General features: G+C 39.5%; 1 protein-coding gene across 1 annotated transcript; it reads right to left on the bottom strand.

Annotated features, from left to right (window-relative positions):
- Window positions 1–895: 895 nt before the first annotated feature.
- Window positions 896–10,788, bottom strand: LOC126773517 (nucleolar protein 6). Its single transcript, XM_050494467.1, has 14 exons — window positions 10,650–10,788; window positions 9,486–10,563; window positions 8,288–8,558; window positions 7,745–7,963; window positions 7,053–7,157; window positions 6,085–6,209; window positions 5,452–5,616; window positions 5,217–5,372; window positions 3,996–4,296; window positions 3,352–3,599; window positions 3,085–3,287; window positions 2,835–3,011; window positions 2,348–2,449; window positions 896–1,546 (listed from the first exon to the last, which is right to left on the bottom strand). Exons 1-14 carry the CDS (start codon window positions 10,659–10,661, stop codon window positions 1,409–1,411), a joined length of 3,300 nt encoding a protein of 1,099 aa, XP_050350424.1. The 5' UTR covers window positions 10,662–10,788; the 3' UTR covers window positions 896–1,408.
- Window positions 10,789–11,090: the final 302 nt, after the last annotated feature.

The following is an 11,090-nucleotide window of genomic DNA, read 5'->3' as shown; positions in this document are numbered from 1 at the left end:
CACGGAAGTTGGTACGTTGCTCACTAAGCAGATCTTGTGTAGAAGAATTTTTCACGTCATCGTCATCGTCCGACGGAGGACAATAATTCTTAATGACAGCTTTAATTCGTTCATACAGAATTTTGGTGTCAGTGTAAATATCTTTCGATATGTACTCTTCAGATGGATCAGGCTTTGTTGCCAAAATGTTGTTATGGTTAATATCAAATTCCGTCCAAAGGCTGTCAAGAGTGCTTACTCGTTTGCGGATGTAGGCTTCAGTCTTCCTAGTAGCAGGATCCTTGTTAAAGTTCTTGTGGATCTTCTTGATGATTTCGATAATTTCCGATTGACGAGTAATAACTTCCATGATTAACAAGAATAAAGTTCACTTCACTAACAGTCACTGTCACGTTCAGATAGCCTGGGCTGATATTCCAGAGGCTGGGGGGTTTTAATGACCATGAGCCCTTTACGCGTTTCGCCGTCTCAACTTAGGTTGCAAGGATCAACTAAGCCGATGCGCTATTCACACTAAAAAATACAAGATCATCCGGCTCGAAGGACCAAAATGAAAGGGCTAGTTAGCACACGTTCACTTAATTCGTCAGATGTCAGATGTCAGGTAGATCGGAGAGCAATCGGGGTTGTCGTCAAGCAAAGAAAACAATATGTTTGTCAAGCCAACCGATACTACGGAGCGTCTTTATTACACTAAAAGTACATATAAAAATGTAATAACATAATGATCGTAACTGGGTCATACGAATTGTGTGACGTCAAGTGTCAAAGAACTTACAGGCACGTGTACAGCGCTAGCTTGTACAAATGTCGATTTTAATGTCTTATATACGTTAAAAAAGGCAAATTTTGAAGTACAATTTACTAGTAGGAAATAAAAAATAAAAAACAAACATTAATTTGCAATTTTTACTGGAAATTGTTCAACAGATTACACTATTTATTGTCTAGTATATTGTATCTTATTATTTATTACGTACTCAGCATGTGCTAAGTGTATGCTATGAGCTCAATCGGTTTAGTGAAACGTGCTTATATGTCGGAAACTTTGAGCCAGACACACGAGCGTTGTTTGATACAATTGTGGCGATATGATTTATATCTAATATAATTATTTTTCTGTCTGTACATTTCTTAATGTTGGTGGTAAGGCTTTTACAAGCCCGTCTGGACAGGTACCAACCACTCACTATATATTCTACCGCTAGTCAGCGATACTTTGTATTGCTGTCTTCCGATTTGAAGTATGAGGCCAGTACATCAACAGGCACAAGGGAAATTGGCGATGTAAAGGATTGTTAACATTTCTTACAGTGCCAATGGCTATGGACGGTGCTGTCCACTTGCCATCAGGTAAGCCATTTGCCAGACTCATTGCATATTAATTTTTTTTTAAATGTAGGCGATGTCACTCGGTTGGTTGGATTACTTCGCTCACGAGACCTTCGCCGAGGATCCGGAAGTCTTCGAGAATGGCCTCGATGTTAACTTTGTACTTCGTTTCGCCGTTTATCACCACTGGCTTCAACGAGTTCGCGTTTAGTGTCTGAAACCAAACCATTTGAATAACTATTTTTCAAGACGAATTGAACTTCGAAATTGCACACGTTTCGCATTCATATAATCTCGTCATGATGGCCATGGATATATATTGTTACTTTTAAAAATACTTTATGGCGTTTTATTTAATCCTATATATTCTCTTATATATTTACTACACAATTGTTTTTTTTTTATCTTATCGCAGTCGTTTTATAATAAAACAAATAAAATTTCATACTCTCTTAATATATACTATATCTGAAAACTCTATTTGACTGCCTCGTTGGTCTAGTGGCAAGATGAAGGCCGCAGACCCAGAGGTCCTTGGTTCAAATCCCAGGTCGTGCCAAAAAAAGTTTTAAGGTTTTTCTGCCGAAAATTCTCAGTAGGAACCCGGAATCTGGAAGTTGGAAGCTTGTACACACCCGTGCCTCAGAAAGTACGTAAAGCCGCTGGTCCTGCGCCTGAACTCTTTCCAGTCGTGTCGGATTGCCGTCCCATCGGATTATGAGAGTAAGGGAATAGAGAATGCACCTGTGTTGTGCCCACACTTGTGCACTATAATGTATCCTGCGCAGTTAACTAATATTTTTTGAAATTGGACGGCGTGGAAGAAATCGGTCTGGAGGACATTATTATATTGCATATGAAAACATACAGCGATGCAAGTGAGCAATTGCACTGATACTAATCAATTGGCTTGAATCTACATCGTAACTCGCATATGTATGTACAGGAGTGACATTTAATGTATTTATATATAATCTGTATTATTATTATTATATAATCTGTATTAATTTTATACCTGAAATTCTCTAGGTTCATGTATATCCGGCTTCCACAGAACTGCGATGACGTCTCCTCCGAACTCGTTGTAGAAGAACACTGCGAAGTCATCGTATACCGACTGGAATATAAATAATATGCTTTGAACGTTATCTTTAAAGCGAATTTAGGGCTGGAGTTAATTTTAGATGACAGTTATAACGTTTTTAATAATTTTCAATGTTTCATTCAAATCTGTAAGTCTTATCACAAGGTAACTGTGAAACTAACGACTTCATACATGACCATGGATATAAATCAAACGCCCCCGAGCCGTTTTAAATAACAAAATTCAATTATTAAAAGAAATTTACAATTTTATCGTCGAGTGCCTCGAATGGAACTGGGATGGATTCACCCCGGCAAGCTATAAGAAATTTTTTACATCTCGATCAGGGCCTTCCTTGCACCTCTAAACTATCGAAATTAAATTGTAAAGCCGCACGTCGAAATAACAAATGACTCACTTTCAACTCGTCCAAGTACTTCCGCACGGGATCGAACTCCACGACCGGGATGAGGCGCGCCGGCCCCTCCCCCGCCGCGCCCGCTCCCCCCGCGCGCCCCCCGCGCCCCGCGCGCCCCTCGCGCGCGCGCAGCCGGACGAGCGCGTCGTAGCCGCGCAGCGACGGCACGAACACCTCCTGCAGACCGAGCAGTCGTCAGTGGCCGACACGCACGCAAACAGCGCCGGGCACGCCGAGGGCGAGTACCCACCCGCACGTCCCCGCCCGCGCGCGCGTGCTGCAGCGCGGCGCGCGCCAGACTGCGCGCGCGGCGCAGCGCGGCCGGCGGCGGCGCCGACACCGCGCCCCCCGCGCCCCCCGCGCCCCCCGCGCCGCCCGCCGCCGTCGCCACGCACATGCTGGGCCGCGGCGCCTGCGCCTGGATCTGCCGCTCGAGCTCCGCCGCCTCCTCCTCTGCGCGAAAAATTAGATGAGTGTCGGCCGGCCGGCGCCCCGCGGATCCGGGTCCCGCACTCACTGGTGAGATCGGCGGCGAGGTCCAGCACCAGCGCGTCGCGGTCCCAGTCGGTGTCGGCGAGCAGGCGCAGCGCGCGCAGCAGGCCGGCGGTCGCCCCGCCGGCGCGCAGCCCGCCCGCGCGCTCGGCGGCGGCGGCGGCCAGCAGCGCGCTGACGTCGGGCGGGAAGTGCGGCGCCAGCAGCTGGCAGCCCAGCCAGCGCCGCAGCAGGCGCGCCGTGGACCCGAAGCCGGGCTGGCGCAGCTGTAACCTGCCCCCCCCCCTCTCGTTACTGCCGCGTTCTTTGTAATCATTATTACGGGAGACTATCACGTCCGTCGCTTTGCTGGCTTGGCTTTATACTAATTTATATATGACTTTCCTTCGATCTTTGGGGACTAACTTTACGCGAAATGAGATCAAATTAAAATTCGTGACCGGATTAATTATGTAGTATTTGTATTAAATAATAATAATCTAGCCGCTCCATGCGGTTTCACCTACATTAAATATTACTATATTCTGTCTCAATAGAGGGGTTACCCAATACAATTTTTATAAAAATAAAAATCGATTCAATTGATACCCGCTTTAACACTTTCAACTGACCAAACCTCATCAGCTTTATATATAGTTTAAATTTGATTGTCGTAGACCGTGTACCGACCCGTGCAGCGCCCCGCGCAGCCTGGGCAGCACCACGGTATCGCGCTCCAGCTCCACACTCTCCGCACTCTCCTTGAACTTCACCACGCCCCCCTCCACTTGTCTCCGTAGGAGAGTTATCTCCTTCGGGTGGGCGATCTGAAGACGGAAGACTAGACCGTTTTTGAGCACGTCAATGTGGGAATCGTAGGCTTGTGTCGGGAGAGAGTACTGCTTCTTCAGTCGCTCGGCTATTTGTAAGTGAAAGGCCGCTTTAAGGCAGCGGAAGGCTTCGAGATCTCCCGGCCATTTTCCGCTGTAAGCTGAAATAAGGTTGTTTTTGTAATCATATAATAAATATAGTAGTTATGATCTTTTTTGTAGGTTCTTACCACACATGTAAAGTATGATTTGAGATTCAAGAACGAATGAGCAAATTATATTTAAAGATGTTATTATGTCCTCGTGACCGATTTCGGCCACGGCGGCCATTCTCAAGTGTGACTAGCTGCGCAGGACATATTATAGTGTACAAGTGTGAGCGTACACACAGTTGCACTCTCTTTTTTCTCACTCTCAAAATCCGATGGGACGGCAATCCGACACGACCGGAAAGAGTTCAGGCGCAGGACTGACACGGATTTACGTGATTTTCGAGGCAAGGAAAGTGTACGCACTTGCAACTTCCAAACCCCATTACTAAGAATCTTCTACAAATAACCCAATAACTTTTTTTATTGGTTGAAAATGACAGGTAAAGATACAAGTGTTGAGACAATCAATGACCTCATAGCGTGTCATAAAGTCAAAAACTTCTCGAACTACATTAAACGAATAAGTAATCTGGCCATCGCGATGCAGAAATATTAAAAGTTTTTACATAGCGCCATCTAGTACTCAACAGGTGAACTACAACGATCTCGTAAAGTACATTCAGAACTTTTTTTTAATTTTACATTAAGAGACATTGAAAGCGACAAAATTGTGTATCAGTGATAATACATTGTCGTTATTTCTCTGTCAAATCTTAAAAGTAACGAAGTATTCGTTAAAAAATCAATCACAAATACATACCGGATAAAAATAATAAAAGGGCATAAAATTTATACATGTGGATAATCCTGCCACACAAAGGCAACATCGTATAAACTAGCAAAACAAAGTATTTGTTTTTCGGTAGAGTAATCGACGCGTAGGATGGAAGAATCCAAATATTGGCAATGACAATAAGTATATTACTCACTCAACTCCAGCACGGCCCTGTTGACGGGCGTGGAGACAGACGTGACGTCACCGGCCGCCAGCAGCGTGACGTCACCGCGCCGCGGGACCGGCCCGCGCGCGCCGCCCTCCCCACTCGCCGGGAACGGCTCGCAGTAGCTGAACACCGGGGATATGCCTGCGGGACACGCCGACATCAGCGAAACAAATCCAAACTCGAGGCCAGTCGTTCGGTCAAGAAGGACGCATCGTCTCACCGTGCACGGCGGCGACGTCGAGCGGCAGCTGGCTGAGCGCGCGCAGCTGGGTGCGCAGCTCGTCGAAGGCGGCCAGCACGGCGCGCGAGCGGCGCTCCGGGTCGCCCTCGCCGTCCAGCGCCGCCAGCTCGTCGCCCACGTGCTGCAGCCGCGCGGGCTGGATATCTGGAAGGGGGCTGGTATTAACGACGACAATACTACCTATTGCTGTTTGACGGTAGAATATGTGATGAGTGGGTGTACATGCACAGTGTACATAAAATCTTAATGGCCGTAGTTGACGGCGCATTGAACGCTTCTTTTATTTATTTGGACAACCCAAAAAAAACTAAAATCAAGAAAGAAAAAAAAACACGTTACGTGCAACGCTTTTTAAATTAACTATTTAATTAATTATCAATAAATCACTACAGCTTGTTTTTTTAAATTAACAAGTCTCCGCAGACGTGCTCTCCGCGCCTTTGATGCATCTTTCCATTATTTTAATTGAGTTTATTTTCCATGTTCCATATTTAAATTTCAAGGGCACATCAGTCAACATTTCGGGATGGAATTTTTAATTGCATTCTTCATTTTTTTTTTTAGTCCTTATTATAGTATAAAATAATGTGATAAGTAAGAATATTGTCTCACCGTACTTCAGTTGCAGCAGATATTGAAGTATCTGCGGCAGTACGGGTCCGTCTTGCCACACACACGCCTCTGTGATGGACCCGTCTTGGAACCGACGCAGTTCAGACTTGTCGCCCCAGAATGCCCTAAGCATTGCACTCCATTAATATTATTCGTCTTAAAGTGTTAACTTTAACAATACTTAAAAAAAAGTAAAAAAAAAACCTCCAAAAATGAAAACAAAATAAATAATTGTAAACATATTTTTTTTATTTATTAAGCTATTGTCAATACAGCTATTATATTAGTAATGTCCTGCACATTTAGAAAGAACACCGAACATCATTCATAAACTATTTTGAATAAAATGTCGAGCGTAAAAGCAGAATCCAACCACGCCAACTGGTGTCGTGGTTGGATTGTGCTTTTACGCCAAAGGTTGTGGGTTCGATTCCCACCCAGGACAGACATTTGTGTGCATGAACATGTCTATTTGTCCTGAGTCTGAGTGTAATTATATATATAAGTATGTATTTACAAAAGAAAAGTAGAATATGTAGTATATCAGTTGTCTGGTTTCCATAGTAAAAGCTCTGCTTAGTAGGGGATCAGATGGCCATGTGTAAATAATGTACCAGGACATTATTATTATAAAATATTCGTCAAAAAATATTTTTACAACTGCTATACATCTCAACAACCCCCAATACAGTATGTAATAGTCAGGCTATTTCATTGGTTAAAACTTTTGAATTATAACCGAGGTTTGGTTTAGACATGGGCTAGTACGACTGATATTTTATGTTTACAATTAATTTTGTGCTCAGCGATGAAGGAAAAGACATAACATCTTTAGTTAACCAGCCTTGGGAACTAAGGAAGAACTTAGTTCCCAAGACTGGTTGGTTGGGCCGGCGATGTCAATGAGCAATGGTTACCACATAACATAGAATGGCTACTGGCTTACCTGCAGTTTGCAATATAATTACCTGAACTCTTCTGCTTCAGGCATGTTGGCTGGTGGACCTCTGTCGACGATGTTCATTAAATTTTCGGAATTCAATATAAAACCAAACATCAACTTTTCTTCATAACTACGATTAAAAAAAATTGAGTTTTAAGGGAAACATGACATATTTATTTTTAATTAATTTTTGAATTGATTCGATAGTCTTAAACAAATATAAGATAAAACATTCTCAAAATTATTAGAAAGAATACTTAAACAGCTAATAGAAATCTATTATATATACATTTCAATAAATATATTATAAAAATTGATCATAGACTAAGTTTTATAAGTTACATGTTAAGTATGTCATAGACAGCACCATTGATCATCATTTCTATACACAAAGAATTGCAAACTTTTGAATACTATATTATTGATGATGTATGAAATTGTCTACAGTTACTTCTCTAAGTAATGCATATAACTTCCATGTACAATACTAGTGTTTTAGGACTTCGCTCGAATCATAATTCAAAATTATTAATTTAAGCTCTTTCTTCAGAAAAGAAGGAAATTCATTCAAACTTTCATATCCTTTAACACTAAACATTGCTAACATCCTATTTAAAATAAACCCGTATGCAAATTTTTCAGTTTCTTTCTGTTTTGTCATCATTCAGTCTAAAGGGCACAGTAAATGTCAAATCTTAAATAAAGATGTAACCTCACCCATCTTTTTTCGCTTTCTCGAGTGCCATTTTGACAGGCCAAGAGAAATCTGCTTCCACAATATCCTGTATCAAATCAACTCTATTACTGAGACCCTTAGCTATTAAGTTATACAGGGTGTCTGTCACTAACGACAAATGATCCAGGCCATAGTTAATTCTTGTTTGTTTAGGAACTTTATTTAACACTTTTTCCTTTACCTCGGGGAAAGTTTTGAATCTGTAAAATAAAATAAAAACAATTCATTAGTTTTCATTCTATAAAGCAATTAACAAATATGATGCTGTAATCTTTTAAAAAACATAAAGGTCTTAGTCAGATCAAGGTTATGAATTTATATCATAAATGAATGTTAAGTTTATCTTTGGTGCCATCTATACTTTTATTAAAATTGCTTCATAAGGACTTTAGCTATTTGATTATTTGTCTGTTTTACTAGGCCAGTTTTAATTACGTACTTATGAATACATGTATGTTTCGATAACCTTTGTATGGTGAATGCACATTAAGAAATATATGTAAGTATTCGTTTTATCATCTCACCTCAGAATATTATCAAACTGCAACAAAGCTGTGGTAGATGTCATGAACAAAGGAATGAAGCCATTAATTTTTCCATTGTCCAATATTTCTATAGCAAGTGCAGATTCTCTCTTCAAAGCATTGTAAGTGCCCTTGCACATCTGCCAACATATATTGTAATAGCCAGTTCTATCAACAAACACGACGGGAAAATGTTGGTGAAACTCCTCTATCGATGGTGTTGTCTGATCTTTACACAGAGATATACCTTTTGAATCCCATTCTGATGATTCTGTAAGATGACAAGCATATACATATAAATAACAAGCAATTTTAAGCAATAACATTCTGTTTATAAAATTCTAAAATATAAAGTAGAAAATTTTACTAAAAATAAATAGATAGAAAAACAACAAAATATTGCACTCAATTCTAAAATGAAATCAATATTACAGAAGGAATAAAATATAGTGATTTTTTTTATATAATAGGAAGGCAGACAACCATATAGGCCACCTGATAGTAAGTGGTCACCAACACCCTTAGACATTGGCATTGTAAGAAATGTCAACCATCGCTTACATACTCTAATGCACCACCAACATTGAGAACTAAGATTTTATGTCCCTTGTACCTGTAATTACACTGGCTCACTCACCCATCAAACCGGAACACAACAATATCAAGTACTGCTGTTTTGCAGTAAAATATCTGATGAGTGGGTGGTACCTACCCAGACGAGCTTGCACATAGCCCTACCACCAGTACATTACAGTACAATATTTATTTCATCTATTAATATTATTTATTTTACATCTAATTGAGATTCTTTCATTTTCAAGGGTGAATCAGTCAGTATAAGTCAATCAATCAGTGTAATTACAAGCACAAAGGATATAATACTTAGTTCCTATGGGTGGCAGCAAGTTGATGGTATAATAATTGTATAACATGTGTGGATATCTTTGGAAAGTGGTGGTCACTTATCACTCTCAAGGGAAACTAGGCATGCGTAGGACATTATGGGGCACAAGTGTTTGCCCAAACACAGGTGCACTCTCTATAACCTCACTCATAATCTGATGAGTTAGGTTATCATTTATGACTATGGCAATCATAGAAGCAATATATGTATTAAATAATCGTTCATTTCAACTCTGATGTAGATAATACACAAACAAGCATAGCTTGGAATGTAAAAAAATTAACATAAACTTACTCAATGCTATCCAAATGTTCCTTACAATTTGGTAACTGCTCATTATATTGTTAATTCTCTTTGACTGTACAAGGTATGCAATTAACATGCTAATCACATGACCAGATATTTGTAAATTACGCTGCTTCCTCCAAATCTTAAGCAACACAACGGCCTGCTTCAAATTTTCACTATTCATCAAAATTTCTCGCAAGAAATCCTGGTTCAAAGATGCAGTAAGATCACATAATACACTGCTGTTATAGTATGGGGTTGGTGGGCCAATTTCAGGCACATTCTCTTGATTTTCAGTGGAATACAACCATGACTCTCTTAAATTATTCCGAGATGGACTAAATCTGTGACATTTATATGCTTCAGCATCGCACACCAGATTAAGACGCATAGCTAAATGGTTGCCAAGTTTTCCACTGGGTTTTATATCAATAGTTGGTTTTGTTTCACATCCATTAAAAAAGGAATATTTCAATTCATCTATTAAGTCTGTTTGTGTCAAATAAGAAGCAATGTAAGCTAGATATGCAGATCGCTTTTTATGGTACTTATAATTTATTGAGTCATTCTTAGTATAAGTCTCGGCTGGTATTGTTATTTGTAAATCAATTATTAATTTTGAACTAATTGAACATCCTAATGCATATGAACCAACAATTTCAACATCGGTAAATTTATAGAATTTAAACATAACTTTTGTTTTGTTATGCTCTTTACTGATTGGTAGTTTAACATTTATCTTCTTAGCAAACGACTTTTCAGTCAAATCATATTCAGTTTCGTCTTCAGGTATAGATAATAAGTATGTTTTAAAGTCTGCGAACCATTCTTTAATTCTGTTAACTGTTTTATCTTTTACCTTAACTTCTTGCAATATCTCTTCAATTTGAAGTCTAAATAAGTTTGAATTGAACAAATTCTCCGTTTCTTGGAGCCTATTTAATTCGTTAGCTGTTGGTTGACGATATAAGCTCTTCGTTTTTATGCGTTTTATTCCATCTTTATTATCCAAATCATTAGGTCTTTTGCCATTTTCATTAATGATGTTTGATTCTCCTTCACTCAAAACCGAATTCTTCATATTCTACGAATAAAATATTAAAAACTTAAGTATAGACTTTAACTGCGAAGTAAATTTTACTTTTGTTTGTGATTGCACTTTCTACTTACGCGCTTCACCATCGTGAGAAAAAATTAACAGAAGTATATTTTAAATAGTATCACAATAATTTGAATTGTTTTAAATTACAAGTATCGATAAAAAAAATAGTATGAGGTTATAAATTCGTAAACAACATGCGTCCCAACATGCCATGTGTGACATTGACATTTGTAATTTGACATTTCCGAGTAGAGATAGACTAACAATCAAAAAATTTTCATTTTATTTAAATCATATGTATAAACATCTCTTTATCGTTGTATTCTAAAATTTGAATTGTTTTGATCCATATCCACTTGTCTTATTTTGAATGGTGAATGAGCTAGCGTAATTACAGACAAAACGATCATAACATCTTCTTAGATGATGATCTTGTAGTTGACGTATTTATAGTGAAAGAATCACTTATTGTCCATTACAGTAAATAAAGTACCACCATATACACATAC

This window comes from Nymphalis io, chromosome 14 (assembly GCF_905147045.1).
Source record: "Nymphalis io chromosome 14, ilAglIoxx1.1, whole genome shotgun sequence".
NCBI classification, from domain to species: Eukaryota; Metazoa; Arthropoda; class Insecta; order Lepidoptera; family Nymphalidae; genus Nymphalis; species Nymphalis io.
This window is presented reverse-complemented; position numbering and strand designations above follow the sequence as displayed.

Bases quoted from the DNA above. Each gene is read 5' to 3' on its own strand.
- LOC126773517 (XM_050494467.1), bottom strand. The intron at 6,210-7,052 runs GTAATTATATTG...TGCAATGCTTAG, and splicing joins CCTGAAGCAGAAGAGTTCAG to GGCATTCTGGGGCGACAAGT. The intron at 2,450-2,834 runs GTGAGTCATTTG...TTTATATTCCAG, and splicing joins AGTACTTGGACGAGTTGAAA to TCGGTATACGATGACTTCGC.